This window comes from Mesoplodon bidens, assembly GCF_964165515.1.
Source record: "Mesoplodon bidens genome assembly, chromosome: 14".
Classification (NCBI taxonomy): Eukaryota; Metazoa; Chordata; class Mammalia; order Artiodactyla; family Ziphiidae; genus Mesoplodon; species Mesoplodon bidens.
In genome coordinates, this window is record NC_138170.1 from 58,003,212 (window position 1) to 58,025,600 (window position 22,389).

Genomic DNA, 22,389 nt, shown 5'->3' on the forward strand with positions numbered 1-22,389 from the left:
CTCACTGTATCTGCCATGTTAAATTTCATGATTATAAAATGACTTACTGGCTCAAAATTTGTTTTATTATACCACCTAACTGAATTAATGTGTTCTTCATCCCAACAGGATGTAGAAAATATATTTAGTCGTATAGTGGATATACATGAACTTAGTGTAAAGTTACTGGGCCATATAGAAGATACTGTAGAAATGACAGATGAAGGCAGTCCCCATCCATTAGTAGGAAGTTGCTTTGAAGACTTAGCAGAGGTAAGTAATTATACACCAAAAAAATCTGCATCTAGAAGGCCGGACATTTGAATTAAAATTGGAATCTGAATTCTTGTTTCCAGCTAACATAGACATTAACTGCTGACTACTCAACTATATTGCCTCTTCCTCAAAGGGTCATTGTCAACATTTGTTTCCATTATCTCACAAAACTTAGAAAAAGTAGTTTCTCATCATTCTCATCATTATAAAAAACAGATCCCACAGCTGACACTTAATTGGCTATCTTATCAATGAAGAGGCCACAGAACTTGGACCTGAGGTCAAACTACTTGTGTTCCAGTCTAAAATCTGCTACTTAGTAGTTGTATGTGTCCGTGGGCAATTTACTTCATATCGCTAAACCTCTCTATCTATATTTGTAAAAGAAAGATAATAATAGGACCAGGATTTTTTGAAACTTAAATAAAATAACTTTCCTGAAATATTTAGCTAACCAGCTTCATACAGCTACTCAATATATGGTACCTGTGCATAATTATTTAGAATAGGAGGGATGAAGTGAATAGGAAAATCAAGTCCAGGACCTAGATGATTCAGATATCATAGGGGTAGAAAAATGGTAACCTTCTCCTTGATATTTCAAGTGCTAAAATATTGAGTTAGCATTCTGAAATTTCTAGCTCTTGCTTTGTTCTCATTCCAAAATCAACTATATCTTTTATTATAACTCAGGGTCGAGTTTGTAAAACAAAAAATTTAAGACTTTCAGGCAAAATAATATGCTAAGTTTAAGCTTCACTACAGCGCCTCAGTGTTGCTTCAAACATACAGAAGTCATAAAGTATAAAAAGGAATATACATAACTAGACTCAAAAACAAGGATGTTCTTCAGCAAGAGGGAAAGTTGTACTCAGAGGAAAGTTGAGGAATACAAGAACTAATGCTGAGAAATGTAGTAGTAAATTTTATAAGCTACTGATTTTTTTTTTTTTTTTTTGCGGTACGTGGGCCTCTCATTGTTGTGGCCTCTCCCGTTGCGGAGCACAGGCTCCGGATGCACAGGCTCAGTGGCCATGGCTCATGGGCCCAGCCGCTCTGCGGCATGTGGGATCTTCCCAGACCGGGGCACGAACCCGTGTCCCCTGCATCGGCAGGCGGACTCTCAACCACTGCGCCACCAGGGAAGCCCTGAATATTTTTAAAATAAATTTATTTATCTTATTTATTTATCTTTGGCTGCGTTGGGTCTTCGTTGCTGCGCGCAGGCTTTCCTCTAGTTGCGGAGAACGGGAGCTACTCTTCGTTGCGGTGCACAGGCTTCTTCTCATTGTGTTGGCTTCTCTTGTTGCAGAGCGTGGGCTCTAGGTGCATGGGCTTCAGTAGTTGTGGCACACAGGCTCAGTAGTTGTGGTGCACAGGCTTAGTTGCTCCATGGCATGTGGGATATTCCCAGACCAGGGCTCTAACCCGTGTCTCCTGCATTGGCAGGCGGATTCTTAACTGCTGTGCTCCCAGGGAAGCCCGAGCTACTGAATATTTTAAAAACCAAACTGTTTTTTTTAATTTAAAAGGGAAGGTAAACTAAACTTCTCAGCACATAAAATGGGCTTGTATTCAGAAGATAAGAAAAACTAAGCAACTGTAAACTCTCTTTAAAATTTAGAAAAATTTATAGATAATAACAAACTATATTTGATTTTAAAACATTGAGGAAAATCACCAAAAGAATAGAAATACTACCTATATCTTACAATGTACAAGAACTATAGGAACACTTTTTAATCTTTTCCATTGATAATAGGAAAGAATAATGAAGTAAAGAAAAACAGTGATAATGAAAACAAACTACAGTCATCCCTTGGTATCCATGGGGGATTGGTTCCAGAAATCCCCTCTCCAACATCAAAATCTGTGGATGCTCAAGTAACCTCATTTAAAATGACATAGTACAGTTGGCCTTCTGTATCAGCAGATGTGGAACCCACAGATACAAAGGGCTGACTGTAATATGATACAAATAAATCCAGCTACATTATACTACTATGTTAGTAACTCAGTATATGTAAACTGATGAAACTCGCCTATTTAAAAAAAGTACTTATTTTTTATTTTTAAAAGTCCATTTTTTGCAGCTTGTAGAGACACACCCAAAACAGAACCACAGAAATATTTAAAATAAAGGGATTGGGCTTCCCTGGTGGTGCAGTGGTTGAGAGTCCGCCTGCCAATGCAGAGGATACGGGTTTGTGCCCTGGTCCAGGAAGATCCCACATGCCGCAGAGTGGCTAGGCCCGTGAGCCGTGGCCGCTGAGCCTGCACGTCTGGAGCCTGTGCTCCACAACAGGAGAGGCCACAACAGTGAGAGGCCCGCGTACCGCAAAATAATAAATAAATAAAAATAAAGGGATTGAAAAGTCAACATATGAAAGCAAAAGGAAGCTAGTATATAAATATCAATTGATATAATTAGGAAAAGTAAGCTTGGTGGGGAGGACATTAGAGAGGAACACTACCTAAATAGGAAAAGGGACAATGTCATGAAGATATAACAATCATGAATGTATGTGTACCTGATTATAAACCCTCAAAATATAAGAAATAGAAACTGACAGAATTATGAGAAATGGAAAAAAATTTACTATTATGATAGGAAATTGTAGCACATCTCTATCACAAACAGGAAAAAGATTAAGGCTATAGAAGTTAAAATAAGAAAATGAACAGGTTTGATTATGTATATATGGATGATTCTAGATTCATTTCAAGATACCAGTTATATTCACAAAAATTGGTTATAGTAATAGATAAAAAAGGAAGTCTCAAATATTACATAATAGCATACAAACCATCTTTTCTGACTATATGAAATTAAATTAGAAATCACAATAAAAAGTTTTTAAAATACTAGGAAATCTTAAAAATGAATTTCTAAATATCTCATGGATTAAAGAGACAGTGACGATGAAAATTACAAAATACTTGAAATTGAGCAAAAGTGAAAGTACTATATGCAAAACCCTGTAAGATGCAACTAAAGCAATGCATAAAGAAAAACTTACAGTTTTAGACATATATTTTAAAAAGTAGATATAACTAAAAATAAATGAGTAAAGGTTTCAGTCCAAGAAACAGGAAAGATAAGTTAAATTGGAGAGATGGTAATAATAGAAACAACATAAAGGAAGTAATAGAAGAACAGGATTAATGAACTAGAAAGCACACAACAGATAGAACAAAACCTCTGATAATGTTGATCAAGGCAGGAAAAAGGAAAAGCATAAATATTAGGAAGAAAAAGTTATAACTACAGATTGCAACTTTTTTAATCATTCAGGAATGCTGAGATCCATTTGAAAATTTTTGAGAACTGGGATGGAGTGGTTAAGTTTTTAAAAAATATAAAATAGGAAAATTGACAAGAAATAGATACCCTAATTAACTTAAAAACCATTAAAAATTGAATAATCAAATCTATGTTTCAACAAATGACATGAGGCATACACTAAGTATTAGGAGTTTTACCAGTCTTCAAGAAACAGGTAATCTTACTCTTGAAAACTGTCCCCTGCTCCATTCAGTTTAGAAATAGCACCATAAGGTATTCAGAAGTAAACCCAATAAACATACGCAAGATTTTTGTTAAGAAAACCACAAAATAGATTCATAAGGAAGATAAAAAATAGGGACACAAAGGGCAACTCAATTTTTAGGATTATATATCAATACATACATTATCAAAACTGGATAAGAGTAATACAAGAAAAAAATATGAACCACTCTCACATACTGACACAACTGGCAAAGAAAATTAATCAGTTTATAATCTAAATAAAAACTGTGGCCAGTATGATATATCTTAGGAAGTTTACTCTTAAGTGGTTTGAAATTTTTAAAAAGTTAATGTTATATTTCACATTAACATTAAAATCTCAACAAATAAGAAAAAGCATAGAAAAACATTCATTCGGGAATTTCTTTAAAATGTTGAGCCAAGTAGGAATAGAAGGGACCTTTCTTAATCTAATAAAGGATATCTATCAAAAACCTATAAAAGATATATTTAATGACTACGCTGTAGGAGAATGCCACTCACTACTTCTTTTCAACACTCTAATAGAGATACTAGCCAAAAGACAGAAAAAGAAGAGAAAAGACAAAATTGTCCTGTTTGTAGTCAACATAATTGTCTACACAGCAAATCCAAGAAAATGTATATAGTGTTGTAACTATTAAGCAAGTTCAGTATAGTTGCTAGATAAAAGACCAACATAAAAATTGCTAGCATTACTATACTCGGTTCCAACCAAGTGAATGTATAATATTAAAGGAAAAAGGCTCCATTCTCTCTAGAAACAAAACTGTAAGGTATTCAGAAATAAACCCAATAAACATATATATGCAAGACTTTTGTTAAGAAAATCATAAAATAATGATATTCATAAGGAAAATCTGAATAAATGGAAATACCATGTTCATGGAAAGACTCAATATTGTATTGATGCAGTTGTCCCCGAATAATCTATAAATCAGCAAGCTAATCGTAAAATTCATGTGGAAGAATGAAGGGACAAAAATAACAATTTTGAGGAAGAACAAGTTGACGGGACTTGTCCTATCAGATTTTAAGATTTATTACAAAGCCACAGTAAATGCGATTTATTACAAAGCCGCAGTATTAGTTGTAGATACAGACAATTAGTGGAACAGAATAGAGCACCCTGAAAAAAAATACACATACACACGATATGTGACAGATTACATTTTAATCAGTAGAGAAATAACAAACTAATTAATAAATGATGCTGGGTCAAAACTGGTTTTCCATGTGGAAAGAAAATATTCCTTCCTTAGCTCACATCATACAGGAAAAACTCTCAGTAGTTTAAATAAAATCTAAAAATGAAAAGCAAAACTTTAGAAGTTCGGAAGAAAATACAGGAGAACATATTTATCACTTTGAAGTAGGAAGGGTTTCTTAAAGAACACATAGAAAGTACAAACCATAAAAGAAGAGATTAAAATTTTTAAACTTCTGTTCATACACAAAAAAACAAAGTTACGAGAAGCACAAAAGAATGAAATTGAACTCCTTACCTCATACCATATGTAAACATAAGTTCAAAATGGATCAGAGACTTAATATAAGAACTAAAATTATCAAACTCTTAGGAGAAAGCATGGCTAAGTCTTCATGACCTTGACTTTGCAAAGGATTCTTAAATATTACACCAAAAGCATGAGTGAGAAAAGAAAAAAAATACATAATTTAGACTTAAAATATAAAACTTGTGTGCTTCAAAGAGTACCATCAAAAGTGAAAGGACAGCACACAGGATGGGAGAAGATATTTGCAAATCATATGTCTGATAATAGCTGATATATCCAGTGTATATAAAGAACTCTTACAAAAAAGACAGACAACTCAGTTTTTACATGGTCAAAGGATTTGAATAGGAATTTCTCCAAAGAATATATAAAAATGGCCAACAAGCACATGAAAAGATGTTTCGCATCATTAGTCATAAGTAAAATGCCAATCAAAACCATTATGAAATACCACTTCACACTCACTCAGATGGCTAGAATTAAATTTTTAAAATGAAAGGAAAATACCAAGTTTTGGAGAGGATGTGGAGAAATTAGAACCTTCAAACTTTGCTGGTGGGAATGTAAATAAAACGGTACAATTGCTATGGAAAACAGTTCTTCAAAAAGTTAAAGAATTACTGTATGATCCAGCAATTCCAAAAGGTTGCATACTGTGTACTTCCTTTTTTTTTTTTTTTTTTTTTTTTTTTTTTTTTCCTTTTTTTTTTTTACGGTACGCGGGCCTCTCACTGTTGTGGCCTCTCCCGTTGCGGAGCACAGGCTACAGACACACAGGCTCAGCAGCCATGGCTCATGGGCCCAGCCGCTCCGCGGCATGTGGGATCTTCCTGAACCGGGGCACGAACCCACGTCCCCTGCATCGGCAGGCGGACTCTCAACCACTGCGCCACCAGGGAAGCCCTGTGTACTTCCTTTTATATGACTTTCTTGAAATGAAAAAACTATTGAGATGCAGAATAGATCAGTGGTTGCTGGGGGCTAAAGAGGCTATGATGGGAAGGAAGAAGGTGTGGCTATAAAAGGGTGGCAACAAGAGCCATCCTTGTGGTGATGGAAATATTTTATATTTTACTACATCAGTGTCAATGGCCAGGTTGTGATATTGCACTATATTGTACTATTGTAAGAGGTTACCACTGGGGAAAACTGGGTAGTGTGCAGACAGACAGAATCTTTCCGTATTATTTCTTACAACTACATGTGAAATCTAAACTATCTCAGAGTAAAAAATTTACCTAAAAAAAGATATATTTATACAGAGTTTTAAAATAAATGAACTGTAAGGAACTATATGAATCAAATTGGATAAATCATTAAAACAACTTTGAATATAAAAACCAAATTGCAGAAGAATTTATTGTTACTATGTACATTACAATATTTATATAAAATTTGAAAGCATTGCCTTGTTTCTTGATACATATGTAATTATGATATAAAAATATACTTGGAAATAATAAAATTCAAATTCAGGATAGTGATTTCCTCTGGGGATTAGCAGGAGAGGAAATTAGCTTCTGAAAGGGAGCCCAGGAGGATCAATTACATCTGTACTGTCTTATTTCTTTAAAAAAAAAAAAAAGTGAAGTGTTATAAAATGTTGAGCTTTTTTTGAGCTAGATGGTGAATATGGTTGTTAAACTGTTTTCTGTACTTTTCTGTATGTTTGGAATAGTCTATATTTTTAACTGTTAATACACAGTTGTGTGTATCAATAATTAAATTTTTAAGTGAATCCTATAAGTATTGCATTTAACCAGTAAACTGATCATAATATCATCTATTAATTTAGACAAGGATTCTTAGAAGTGCTTGCCATTCTACAAATTTATCCTCAAGAATAAAACTACGTGATAAGAGCTTGGATTTCCAGTTAGTTGTCAGTTTTTTCTCTCTCGAAATTAGCTATTTTAGAATGATAATACTAGATACCATTTATTCACCGCTTATTAAGTGCATATGCTATTGCAGGCACTTTGCGTGTATCTCACTTAATTCCTAAAACAACTCCTTGAAGTAGATATCATCTACATTTTCCAATGAGGAAACTTGGCTTAGAGTAAATGTTGATAGTTTGTCAGAGGTCACACAGCTAGTAAGTAGTACAATCAGAAGTGGAACCTGGGTCTCTCTGATGCTAGAGTCATGCTTTTAAGCCACTACACTGTCTGTATAGTCTTTACTTTATATGTGTAATTGTCATAAAAATTCTATAATAAATTAGAGTTTATTGAAAGGGGAGGAGGACAGACATTATCAGCTCTATATAAGTTCATGAATTCAAGAGACCCAAGATATAAGCATCCAATCACATTTTTATTCCTCTCTCCCATCCAGTCTATTCATAACCTGACTCCCTCCTGCTGTTATTGTTGAAAACCTACTATCCATTCCTGTAAGATCTGCAATGGACTGCAATTTCCATTGTTATATTATTACAGAAATGTTCAGTTGAGAAGACAGTTGAAGGAATTGAAATGGCTCAAGGAATTTAGGATGACTTGGAACTTTATATCCCTATTGCATTTCACAGAGAACAGAACTGGGGTCTTCTGATTTCTGATCTTGTGTTGTTATTATTGAATCTTTCCTTAAAGAAAACAGTCTGAGAAACAACATAAAGGGTAATTTAAAAGTAAACATTTGTTCTGTCATTCACTCCTAACTTCATTCTTCTGCAGTCCTCCACTAGATGTCCTCTTCCTCTTTCTAGAATTACCCTTCATAGAAATGAGCTCTTGCTACAATCTATAACACCATCTTCATAATAGTTTGGGGGTTTTGGCTTTTTATTTTTACCTGGAATAGAGCACAGGATGACGGAGAGTAGAAATCCTACCTCCTGATAAAATCACAATACCTACTCTTTTTTTCCTCAGGAATCATCAAAACCAGTAGATTCTAACCTTTAGAATTGTTTAGTTTATTAATGATTGGTGATGGTAAAATCTTTTGGCAATTTGGATTAAATTTTTATTGTTTTGTGAAAAATATGCCAATGAATTTTAGATGACATAAACAGTTACCTCTGGCTTGCAGAATGTGTTAAGTAAGTCTATGAACAAGAAATAACCATGAGAAAATAAATGTCTGGCACCAATATTCTAAATGTTTATACTTTACCTGTTGTGGATATCTATGTTCTTTATTATTCAGGCTACACTTAGTTTTCCACATCTAAAAATCCCCCCATTCTTTTGACTATGTTTGTTGATAATACTCTACTAGAACCCTTTCATGAGAGGTGTCATATAAGAATCCCATTACTCATCAGAAAGAATTGATTTACTTTCTTAATTGAGAATATTAGGTTTATTCTGTTAAAATTAACAGCAATGTAATTTTGTTTAGAGGCTTTAAAAGAAATATATAATTGTGCAGGCATAGGTGTGCCCATAATTTAATCTTCTTGTGTTTATGGTGGTAGGTCATTTATACTTTACCTTGGAGAAAGATTATTTATGTTTTGCCTTCTTTATTTTCTAAGGAACTGGCATTTGATCCATATGAATCATATGCTCGAGATATTTTACGACCTGGTTTTCATGATCGTTTCCTTAGTCAGTTATCAAAGCCTGGAGCGGCACTCTACTTGCAGGTATAGTAGTTTTTAGATCAAGATATATGATGTCTGAAAAGTAAACTTAAAAATTAAATCACTTTATTTTCTAGTCAATAGGCGAAGGTTTCAAAGAAGCTGTTCAGTATGTTTTACCCAGGCTACTTCTAGCCCCTGTTTACCACTGTCTACATTACTTTGAACTTCTGAAGGTAAGAAAACTTTCTTCTACTTATAAAATATTCAAGTGTGTTACAGTTTTTTACCAGTTCATTTGTGTGTGAATCATTATGTGAGCGCTCATGAACATGTCTGTATCTATTTTCTTTTTCTAGTTAAGAAGCAAATGTAAATGAATCTATAGAAGAGTGGCATATTTTCTCCAGTTTCAATAGTGAATTTTAAAGCAATCATCAGATATTTTTATCTTGTGCCCTTACTTTTTGTTTACATGGTCGAATGCTTGGAAACAACCTTGTATTTATGCATCCAAGTCTCCATTTTGGGACCTCAGCAGATTCAGGGACTTAGATAAGGAACCAGTGTGGGGATAATGCCAAAGTAATGGAGAAGATTAATCACCTAATTTTCGTAGCTTAAGTTTGCAACTGTGTCTATAGAACTGCTTACTGTTACTTTAGAAGCAGTGAACTATAGTAATCCTAGTAAAGAATTCCCATTTGATTAAAATACTCAATTTAAAAAGCACCAAAAAGAAAAAGTTGTGCTTTTTTTTCCCTCTTTTCCTATTATGCACTGAAACTAACTAGGGAAAAGGGAACCTTAGTCTGTATAAATTATAATTCAATAGTGTAGCTCCAGGTGATTTACTTTTAAATATCTTATGTATCTAATGATGTCTGCTTTGGATTATGGATAATATGTCCTAAAAAAAATGAAATTTTTTTCAAAAATTTTAAATAATGAATGAGATAATAAAGATATTCTATTTAATGACCTAACCCCATAAATACAAAATAAGACATGCATTAATACTATTATTATTTCTTTAGTTTTTAAAAGAATGTTTTATTAAAGAAAAATTCTGTTTAATATCATGTATAATAACATGTATTATTAGAAATCAGATTTATAGTTTGCAGGAATACATGAAGGCTCTCTATAATGAATCAATGAATGAATAGAAAGCCTGAATTTAGCAAACTGGAGGAACTCAGATTCTTACATTTTCCTTCCATTTTCCCAGGTGTCTCTACATTGTAGTAATTTGGAGTTCAGTTAGATTTGTTAAGTAGGAATGTTTGAAGTTGGAAAGAACTAAGGAAGTTAAAGGACTTGATCACCAGGCAGAATTATGGAGCTCTTAGCTCTCTGTTCTAGGCTGCGAACAGAATACCATTTATGGTCTTCGGTAATATAGGATGATTATTTTAAGAGGATAATCAAGAGGAAGCATTTGGTGTGTAAAATCGTTCTTTATAAAAATTCATTATGACAAATCATAACCTCAGAATGGGACATTGGCAAACAAGTTTATTATATAGATCCCTCCCTCATAATGGAATCTGTAATAATGAGATTTTTACCTGAGACTACAATGAAATTCTGATGGATTAAAGGCCATATAAAACCTTGAAGCAGTCATTAATTAATAAGTAAGAACAAGAAGCTTTGATGAAGTTTCAGAAGGCTATAAATCCTAACCATCTTAATAGTATAAGAGAAATTAATTATTTACTCCCCCAAGTATAGGCAATTAAATTTTTTTAAATTATAAGTTATGGTAATAAAACTTTTTAAAATTAAATTAATTCATTTATTTTTGGCTGAGTTAGGTCTTCATTGCTGTGTGCAGGCTTTCTCTAGTTGTGGCGAGCGGGGGCTACTCTTTGTTGCCGTGTGCAGGCTTCTCATTGTGGTGGCTCCTCTTGTTCAGAGCATGGGCTGTAGGCGCGTGGGCTTCAGTAGTTGCAGCACGTGGGCTCAGTAGTTGTGTCTCATGGGCTCTAGAGCGCAAGCTCAGTAGTTGTGGCGCTTGAGCTTAGTTGCTCCATGGCATGTGGGATCTTCACAGACCAGGGCTCGAACCCGTGTCCCCTGCATTGGCAGGCGGATTCTTAACTACTGCACCACCAGGGAAGTCCCCCCAGTTTTTATTTTATAATTGCGTCAATCAGCAACTTAAAAGATTTCTACTGGTAAGCACATGTATTCCTAGTTCATATTACTGCCTAAATTTCATTGCAAAATTAAACAGTATATTGAGCAGGAAACTTTTCCCAATTAATTCCACAAATTGTCATCTCTCCTTTTTATTCTGCATTCCCTCAGCACTAATGTACTGTTTGTATTTATTATCTTTAATTTGTATTTGTTGGTATGTTGCTTAAATAGTTTTATTGAGCAGTATTTCAAAGTGTATTCTATAGAATGCTAGTCCCATAAGATACTCTAAATTAAAAGTTTGGGGGAAGGAATTCCCTGGCGGTCCAGTGGTTAGGACTCCATGCTCTCACTGCCGAGGGCCTGGCTTCAGTCCCTGGCTGGGGAACTAAGATCCCACAAGCCACGCAGTGCAGCCAAAAAGAAAAAAATGTTTGGGAGGAATGTTCAGTGGTCAGATATGTTTGGGGAACACTGTATTCTTAATTATACTCCTAGAAATTTTCAGTGTACATTAGAATATTAAAGGCTTTGTGAAATTGTGCAATAAAGCAATCTAAAGCAATTAATTCCCAAATTAATTAGACCATGGAACCCTTTGAAACTGTAATGTATTTCTGGAGGTTACTTTGGGAACCTATCGTAGAATTCCTCTATCAGAAGAACTGAAAGACCTTCTAACACTTAATGGTCTAAGATTTTTTCCAGTAACGTGATTCTCACTAACTCTAAATTTTTTTCCTCTGGGTATTGTCATAACTTCAAGTGCCAGTGTGGACTAGGTGATTCTGGACTCAACAATGATTAAATAAAATCAGCTCAGTGGGAAGCAGCAAAATGCTAAGACGTCAATGACAATTGGTAACTAACCATAATTTATCTATGGCATGGAGTGGCTTTTGAAAGACTAGATAGGACTCTGATTTTTTTTCTGACTCTAGCCTGGTAGCCTACTAGCTGAGTAGCTTGTAACAAGTCACCTCACCTTTTGAGCTCTGGTTTTCTTATCTGTGAAATGCTCTTATCTCACTGGGTGGTTCTGTCAACCAAGAGAACGTATGTAAAAGTACTTCATATGCAGTAAAAAATATAAATACTGAGTATTGTCATTACTAGAAAATTTTCTTCTTGTCTTGCAGATATCTTAAACTAACATTTTACTACCTTCATCTTTCACCATTTCCCCACTTCTCCTGCCTGCCCAAATTTGTATTCCATTTCTTTGCTAATCAGCTCATATCCCTTCACCAGAAGCCTCAGTACCATCTTTGATTCTTCTCAGTCCCTTATTAGCACAGCATCATGATTAGATTACAGAAATGATTCTGGAATCCAGTCTATTCTCCCATTCCACTGACACTGCTTTAGTCCAGACCCTCAGCATGTCTTTCCTGGGTTACTGTAGCAGTTTCCTATATGGTCTTTGTGTCTCATGGAACTCCCAGTTTGAAAAGTGCAGTTGGTGCCCTGTGAAGTGGGACACAAAGTCTAAATTCTTTAGCCTCTCTCCAGCCTCATCTTTCAATATTTGATGTTACTTACCTTATGCTTTAGTGATAAAAAATTTCCAAGCAGCTCTGGATATGTCAAATCTGTTCAGGATTCCATATCTTTCTTTTTTTCTATTTTCCTGGAATTTCTCTTCTATTTCTACCTTCCCGTTTCATCTGAAAAATTCCTGCTTGTCAAAGAGTTTGTTCAAATGTTGGTTCTCCGTCAAGTTTCCCAGGCTGATCCTTTGACTAAGCTCCTTTATTCTCTTCGTATCTCTTTATAGAACATGTCCCATTTTTACTGTCTACCTTGTCATTAGACTGTATACTCCATAAAGAATGGAACTGAGCCCTATGTATCTTTGAATTCTCATGCCTAGTAGTGTTTGGCACTTAGACATTCCATAAATGCTTGTTAAAAAATGAATAGCAAAAATAAACTAAGTTTTCCTTACAATTCCTATAAATGTTTTATATTTGTAGGAATAGTTTAACTGTAAATATAATTACATATATGTATATAATTACATATATATTACATATATATACATAATATGTATATAATTACATTTACTTTGGAAACTTAGAATGCCTTCAACTTTACAAATTCAGAAAATAAAAGTTTAGTTATTAACAGTATGACTTTAATGCCACTGAAACTGGAAAAAAGAAATACTTCCCCCCCCCCCACAGCAAGTTAGTTTGCAGTCAAGTCTTTGGAACCTGTGATTAATTTTTTTTCACATTAAAGCTAATTTTTATGAAGTTAAAAAAATAAAAAAACTTCCTTTGTGTCCTTTTGAAAACCTCATTGTTCCAGTAATTTGATTTTCCTATGTGAAGTTTAATTTGCTTTATTAAACCAATTTAGAGTTGTTTCTTGGGGCTAAGTAAATATGTTGACCAGTATTTTGAAGGTTACCAAATCAGTACATTGTTCAGTTCATCAAAAATGTTAACTTTTTCTTTGTTCTTTAGATATATTATTTTATCCTCTTAGGGTATACTCAGACAAATGTTAGAAAAAAATCATCCAGGGTGATTTTGAGCCAATCAGTTCCCTAGAAAATTACCTGTTCTCTTTCCAATTTGCTGGGTACATATAACCTAGGGGAAAGTAAGTCTCCCTCAATTTAAAAAATCAGGTTCAAATCTATATTGTTATTTGTGCATTAGTGTGTTAGTTTCCGAGGGCTGCTAGAGCAAAGCAACACAGACTGAGTGGCTTAAAAACAACAGAAATTTATTCTTTCACAGTTCTGGAGACAAAAAGTCCAAAATTAGGGTGTTGGCAGGGCCATACTCTTTATAAAGTCTCTAGGGAAGAATCCTTACTGCCTTTTCTTGGCTTCTGGTGTATCCCAGCAATCCTTGGCATCCCTTGGCTTATAAATGCCTTCAGTTCAATCTTTGCCTCCATCTTCACATCACTTTCTTCATTTCTTCACATTCTTCTCTGTTACCTCTGCATCCAAATCTCTTTCCTTTCTCATAAAATGCCAAGTCAGTGGATGTAGGATCCACCCTAATCCAATATGACCTCATCTCAACTTGATTAATCTGCAAAGACCCAATGTTCTTTTTTAAAAAAATTTATTTAATTAATTTATTTTTGGCTGCGTTGGGTCTTAGTTGCTGCGCACGGGCTTTCTCCAGTCGCGGCGAGTGGGGGCTACTCTTTGTTGTGGTGCGCGGGCTTCTCATTGCAGTGGCTTCTCTTGTTGCGGAGCACGGGCTCTAGGCACGTGGGCTTCAGTAGTTGTGGCTCGCAGGCTCAGTAGTTGTGGCTCGCAGGCTCTAGAGCACAGGCTCAGTAGTTGTGGTGCGTGGGCTTAGTTGCTCCACGGCATGTGGGATCCTCCCGGACCAGGGCTCGAACCCGTGTCCCTTGCATTGACAGGCAGACTCTTAACCACTGCGCCACCAGGGAAACCCAAGACCCAATTTTCAAATAAGATTATGTTCACAGGTACCATGTGTAGAACTTCTTTGGGGAACACAGTTCAACCCATTACAGTTAGTTTTTGGTATACTATAAAAATTAAATTCATTTTTGTTTTTGTGATTCTCCAGTGTATATTGGCTTTCTTAAACCCATAAAAATATATTTTTTGCATGGGCCAATTAATCATTTCCTCCTGATCTTAGATTTTAACATTTAATTTCAGTCCAGCAAAAATCTAGTGAAAAGCCAACAATTGCAGTATTTTTCAAATAGATGTATTATAAGCAGCTAAAAACTCATGGGAATTCAAAATTACTAACAATCTTCTGAATAAGACTAAATGTACATAACTGAGGTTGGGGTTATCATGTATGCTTTCCCTTAAATGAAAAAATAATAGAAAATTTAACACTTAAAACCTCCATACCTTTCTTAGGTTTCATTGATAATAAAAAGTACAAGATTAGGAAAATAATTGAGGGAAACATGTCGAGGTTTAATTTTCACACATCACAACAACCCTCTGTTTTTAGGTAAGATTAAATTAAGAACCAATGGAATAGTAAATATTTTAGTGGATGTTAATTCGTTATAACAGTGCAGTGCTTGTCTTGATCACAAGCTTTACTTTAGAAAATAAGAGACACTAAAGACTTTAATATGAATGTTCACATGGTTAGACACTTGCTATATGTTAAAATTTAACATTAAATTTTCTAATATTCCTAGATTTTTGTGTGCTGACTGACTTGAAGAATAGTCCTTAACATTTCCCCTTAGCATCATAAATATTGCCAAAATTGTAGCCCCAAATGCTTAAGTACAGAACTGTGGGAAAGGTTACAGATAAGAACTTAGAACTGAATGGTGCAGTGAGTGGGAAACTTAGGCTTAAGAACTGAGAAATGTTAAAAGTAGGAGACATTTTTCCTCGCAGAGTATTTTTTTTTCAGTATATAAAACAATTGGAAAAGGCAAATATAAATTGTGCTACATCATTCACTTTAAACACCCACTAATGGCCTTCACATAGTGCACCAGAAACTCTTTGTAAAGAAATATGCTCTGAAGACCCCTACTACAGGTATCTTGTATGCATTTGTTAATGGCTTTGGTTTGTTACTTTTTCAGTTTGGGAGCTGGACAAGTATCAGACATCTTCTACTCTAGATAATGTTTTGTCTACTTTTTTCATGTTCTGCATCTGGTTTAATTGCTGTATGTTTCAGACCATTTTTTAATACTGCCCATGAGCTGATGCTTAATACCAGCAATAAGAGGAGATTTAGAAAACATAGCTTCTCTCTGAGTATCATAAAAGTAAGTCCAGAAGAGGTCTGTCTAGCTTCCATTCCTTTGAACTAGCTTTCTAAATTTAGAAATTCTTTTCCAGAAACCGTGGGCTCAAAGCAGTGAGCTAAGTGGTATCATATCTGACCACAGATGTTGAATGCCTAAAGTTAAACATAGAATAGTATAATTCAGGAGCCATTATAAACAAATAGCTGACTAATATATTACTCCAGCTTTAAAATTTTAAATCAGCTAAACTGCTGTGAGGAACATTCAGCTTTGGTGATTTTTTTTTCTCTGATAAGAAAAGAGAGATGGTTTTGAAAGGTATTTTATTCCATAAATGAGATTATCCTAACATTTTTTTAGGGTTGATTTCCTGTTTAAAGTTTCAAACTCACTTCACCTTTCAGATTTTAACTTGCTTTTACATTACTGCATTTTCTGCCATTTTTCTCTCATTTCCTGTTTCTGGAACTCCAGTTACATGTATGTAGAACTACTTTATGTTGTCCCACAGATCTCTGAGACTGTTCATTTTTCTTAAATCTTTGTTCTTCAGAGTGGTAATTTCTATTGATCTGTCAATAGAATTGTTAGTTACTATACTTACTCTAGAATTTCCATTTGGATTTTGTTTTATAATTTCCAGAGACTCCCTATCTGTCCACTCAATAAGACCATGTTTTCCTTTGATTTTTTGAATATGATCACAAAAGCTACTTTGAAGTCTTTCCTAAACCACCCCCCATCTGGGCCCCTTGAGTCAGTTTCTATTAACTGGGTTTTTTTCCTCGAATATGGGTCACATTTTCCCAGTATTTTTGCTAGTTAACAACTCTGGATTCTGTTGTGTTGAGGATTTCTGGGGTTCCCTTTGTGGGTTTTGGTTTTTGTTTTGTTTTGGATTGTTGGGTTTTTACTCTAGTAGTAGACAGTTAACTTTTCTGGACTCAACTGCAAATTTGTCTCTTCTGCGTTGTGCAGCAGCTAATATCTCTGTATCACTTTTTAGGATTTCCATACACTGCTTTTTTAGCTTGACTCTTTCCTGTCTTCCTTACACATGTATGATTTGACAGACTAAATGTTTGGGCAGAGATAGTGTTCAAATTTGGGGGCACAGTATCTGGTTCCCTTACACCTGGAGATTCCCCCTTAATTTCCAGCCACTCTGCCAGCCTCAGGCTCTATTCCCTGGCACCTTAAACCAGTAACTCTTCAGCTTAATGCTCTCTGAGCTGTGTACAGTTGGGGAATAAACTCAGTTTAAGAAAAGCAGAACTTATCCATTATAGCTCTGTCTTTCAAGAGTAGATTCCTCTTTGGTCTCTGCCTACTTTTTTGCTAGACTCCTTGGGGTCTTTTCATGCATGCAGAGTTTAGGAGTCAACCAGGCATTTGAGTAGAGTTTATTCTCAGATTTTGTGTCTCAACCCTTCTGCAATTCATTCACTTCCAGATTTCCCCCTTCAGTTTCCTTTTAAATTCTGCTCTCTTTCATCTCTATTCTGTAAAGCTCCTCTTCTCCTCTCCTTCTTCCTCACTGTCATCATGGGAGGTTGGAGAAAGCCCTAATCCCACAAGTGTACACTTTCTAGTTGCAGCTTTTCAAGAGCAATAGTATTTCTGGCTTATGCTTTCTTTCAGATTTTTTCCAGTGCCTATAAATATTTTTAATCTCTTGTTTAGATTGAATAATTGTTATCTACAGAGGGTTCTCCAGACTTCTTCACTTCACCACCATTACTGGAAGTTCTTGCATTTTTATAGCTCTTCTTCAGTATTTGTTATGGCTTTGCTGTCTGTAACAATAGGAAGGGGGTACAGTGAAGGGCTGCAACTCATATTCCACAAGTAGGCAAGAGAACTGCTAATGTTAGAAAATGTATTCTAATAGATTTAAAGATATAAGTAGCTGGATCCTGTTTAATATACAGTTTGAATATTGGGCATGTTTAAAAATCGGTTGCACTGATTATTTTTTTAATTGCTTTATTTGTTCTTAGATCATCCTTTATCTTTTTCCTCACCTAGATGACTTGCTTGAGCTTAAAATATTCCCATACAGAAACAGTACACAAATTTAATCCAATTAGCAGGAACTCTAAAAACTTTTTACAATTATCTAGGATTGTTACAATCTGAAAACATAATAGTGATACTTAGAAACATATTTCCCTGTTTTACTTTTTTTGCTGTTGTGTTATGACTTCTTCATCAAATAAACATTGTGGTATTCAACTTTTTTTTCCCTTTTTTAGCTGGAAATTCACCAAACTCTCTCCTTTTCTTTAAAAAGCTAAAAATAAACATAAATTTGGCCTTACTGTAAAAAAGTGATTCTAAGTCACAATGAAAGGAGCTTGGTAACGTTATTCACCAGCATTTTGGCCTTTCAGTTATAGTGCAGTTTCTTTCTTCTTTTTCTTTTTCTTTCTTTTTTTAAGGTGTAAGATGTTTTTTTTCATTAAGTGCTTCTCTATTTTAAAAAGTTTTCAGGGACTTCCCTGGTGGTCCAGTGGTTAAGACTTTGCCTTCCATTGCAGGGGGTGCGGGTTCGATCCTGGGTCAGGGAGCTAAGATCCCACATGCCTCGCAGCCAAAAAAACAAAACAAAACAGAAGCAATACTATAACAAATTCAATAAAGACTTTTAAAAATGGTCCATATTTTTAAAAATCTTAAAAAAATAAAAGTTTCCAGAATTTCTAATACTCTAATATTTAACTGGTAATTAATAGATAATAGTAAATAATACTTTTATCATTATCTGTCTCTATCATTCTTTTTTTTCATAAATTTATTTATTTATTATTTTACTTTTGGCTGCATTGGGTCTTCGTTGCCGTGTGTGGGCTTTCTTTAGTTGCGGTGAGCGGGCTTCTCACTGTGATGGCTTCTCTTGTTGTGGAGCACGGGCTCTAGGCGCACAGGCTTCAGTAGTTGTGGCATGCAGGCTCAGTAATTGTGGCTCACGGGATCTTCCCAGACCAAGGCTCGAACCCATGTCCCCTGCATTGGCAGGCAGATTCTTAACCACTGCACCACCAGGGAAGCCCCTGTCTCTATCATTCTTTTGATCATATATACTGAAAAACTTTTTCATAGACAGTTTTAATTCCTATTATATATATTTAAATGTTTATATTAATTGCAGTTTTCCACCTGTCTGGATAGCAAAGAAAGACAAAAGAGATTAAAACCAATTTAGCAAAATCTTAAAAACTGCCAAATACGGATGAAGTATATGAGTATTCATCATTTTATTCTACTTTTAAGTATTTTGTCAATTTTTATAATAAAAATTATAAATACTCATTTTAATTAATTTAAGAAACCCCAAATAAAACTATATAAAATAACTATAAACTTCAGCTAGTATTAAAAAATTGTTTTTTAATTACAAACTTTAAACTCACTGAATCAACAGTAAATATTTTTTGTTTTCCCTTCTCTTGGTCGAATATTTTTAAAATTAATATTTGAAATCTCAATAGATAAAGTATGATGCCATTTACTTTTTAAAACCATAAAATCTTGTCATATGATTTCTTTGGTAATTGCACATTTCAGACTAGAAACTGAACTTACCATCAGTCTGATTGCTAAAACCATTAGAAGCCCATTTTAAGAGAGAAGATACTCTGATAGGTACAGTATACAGAAAGTTGAAGAGCAGATATTTAGCTAAAAACATTAAATTATTACTTTTTAAAAAAACAGCTTTATTGAGATATAATTTACATGCCACAGTGTTCTCTATTAAAATATGCTTTTTTTGTTTGTTTGTTTTCAAATTATTTCTGCTCCCAAGTACCTGTAGGGGAGAAAGTTTTTTCCTCAGCCCTCTTAGAGTCTCTGGCTGGGTCTGAAAAGGAAACTGACAAAGATTAACAGGAGAAAAGCATACAGATTTATTTAATGTAAGTTTTACATGACACAGGAACCTTGGCATACTGAGTATTTTAAACTGAAGGAACTTGACAAAACAGAACCAGGGAGGTCGCTGACCTTCTCCCTCCCTCCTGCTGTTTTCTCAAACTCCTCCAACTTAAAATACTCAGTATGCCAAGGTGCCAAATTGGGGAGTAGTGTGTCCTGAACCCTATCACACCCTTCTCCTCCCCCACTCCCGTCCTATCATTTACTCATGAAGTGTATCTAGAAAAGCAGTGACCTCTTTGCTATCAGGTAAGAAACCTGTCACACCCAAGGTTACTTTTAGCAGCGCATGAAGAAAATCAGGAATTTTGCTGGTCTCAATAGGATTAAAGAGATTCAATGAAGAGAGGGGTATGAAAAAGGAAATGGGGAAATGTAGACTGTTTATTGTCCAACTATCTTTTGAACTACTCTACTTCTTTATTGTGTAAACAAATCAAGTTCACTTTCCTGAAAACTTATCTTTCCCAGCAAAACTATTCTTTCTGCACTCATTCACTCAGTGAAGTGGTCCTACTATCCATCTGGTTACTCAGAATAGAAACCTGGAAGTCCTCAACTCTTCTCTGTCATTCTCCACATCACATCCACTTCGTCACCAAGTAAGTCCTTTTCATTCTTGAAAAGGATCTTCTTTTGGATTCATCTTCTGTTCATTTCCTCTCAGTACTCTATGAGGGCCATGATCATCTCATCTGCCTTCAGTCCTGCCTTCCCCATCCTCACCCCCCCCCATTAGCTGTTTCCTGGGTAACCAAACCAAAGCCATCTTTCTAAAATGCAAATTTGATCACATTAGTCACTAGCTTAAAACCCTTAATGGCTCCGCAGTGACCCAGGTTAATGTTCAAGTTCCTAATAAGGCTTGCAGTCCTGACTTGGTCCCTGTTGACTTCTCCAACATCTTAACTCCTCACCTCTCCCCACCCCCATCCTTCCCAGCCACCAGGTTCTACTCTTCAGCCAGTTTCTCTCAGCCTTGGTCCTGAATAACTCTTTGATTACACATGCTGTTTCTTCTTCCTAATATATTTTTTGTACCTCTGTTTCCCCATACCTAAACCATTCTTATCCTTCGAACCTTATAGTCATTTCCTTCTGGAGGCCTTCCTTGCTATCATCTCTCCCTTTATTAAGTCAGGGGCCCTTGCTGTGTATTTCCAGAGTGCCCTATATTTTCCCCATTATAGCACTTTGTCATTCATCTGTCTTCTCTTTTACACTCTAAGCTCTAACAGCAGTGACCAGATTTGGCTTGCTCACTGTCATATTTTCATTACTTATAAATAATGGATAAATAATGGATGGTTAATTAAATATTTGTTAAATTAATTCTGATTGGAACTTCACTGGCTTCCCCTGTAGATCAGCCCTTTTGAGTTTCATTCAGCTACTATTAATATTCTAAATAGTTTCTAAAAGTGTACATTTAATTATCTCAATAGAACTTGTGACTTTCCTCAAAAACTTAGAGAATTTTGCTTTTATTTCCTAATAGTGAACTGTAAGTCAGGTTATAATTTATATTTTAAGATTTCACTTTTATATTTTCAGCCATTGGCTAATTTAATAAAGATTGTTTCATTTAAATTACAATTATGGATTATGTATAGTGTTATACTATTTATTTCATGTATTATATACCACCTTGGTAATGGTCATCTTGCTTGTCTTGGGGGAAAATAAGGGTTAAGTAAAAGAAGATCAAATTCTGTTAATATCATTAACATCACATACTGGTTGAAATTTTATATATTTTAGGAGAATTATCTGCATATATGAAATCACTTTAACTCAAAAAATAACATTTGGGGGAAAGGAAGGAACTAGTTATGAAATTTACTTCATGATTCCTATCTTTGCTTGTGTTCTCACATTTTGTGATGAACTCTTATATATGTACACAATATTTAAGATAAAGATAAATCTTTATTTTTATGTTCCAAATCTTAGACAATTATAGTGTATATTTCTTTAAAAAAATTTTTTTATTGAAGTCAGTTGATTTACAATATTGTGTAACTTTCAGATGTTCAGCACAGCAATTTAGTTATACTGTGTTTCTTGATTATATATTTTGTCATCCTTGTGCATTGCAGTTTACCTATTTGAATGGAATAGGTTTTATTCGGTGAATATTTTCTAAACAAGTATTTCAAGTCATTTCAGTTCTTTGGGTAGTATATTGAAAAGGACTGAGAGTTGGGAATCCTGGGTTCTGGTCCTGCCTGCCTCCATCATCAAGTAAAATAGCAGTTTCTTTATTCTATAGTATTTCTTGTTGGAGAAAACTAATTTCTAGAAATAAAAACATATGGATTCAAGTTTGTTTTTAAAGAGAGGAGCCATTATATGTTTGTGAATTAGTTGAACTCATATAAATTGCATCAGGTACAACACTTTATTTTTTTATGTGTAAACCAGTCTTGAGTTTTATTTGTCTCCTATCTTTTTCCAGTTTAAAGCTTCTTAAATTTAATACTATTTATCTCTCAGGGTTTCCTTTGGGCATGCAATATACCATATTGACTACTGCCCCTTCTACTTATTTCAAAAGGACCCTCCCCCCCAAAAAAAAAACCAAAAAATTACTGGTAAAAGTGGCTCCTTTCTTTTGAAAATGTAAATTTTATCATCTCTATAGATCGTATGATTTACCATTGTGCTTTAGAATATGATGCTTTGGGTAAGTTTTAATACATTCT

General features: G+C 34.7%; 1 protein-coding gene across 2 annotated transcripts in view; it reads left to right on the forward strand.

The window, feature by feature from the left end:
- SOS1 (SOS Ras/Rac guanine nucleotide exchange factor 1) overlaps positions 1-22,389 on the forward strand; it is a 140,833-nt gene that overhangs the window by 75,549 nt on the left and 42,895 nt on the right. For both annotated transcript variants that reach the window (XM_081253505.1, XM_081253506.1), the window contains exons 6-8: positions 109-252; positions 8,813-8,923; positions 8,998-9,096. In XM_081253505.1, the coding sequence (XP_081109631.1) occupies positions 109-252; positions 8,813-8,923; positions 8,998-9,096 (354 nt within the window). The remainder of the gene's footprint in view (positions 1-108; positions 253-8,812; positions 8,924-8,997; positions 9,097-22,389) is intronic.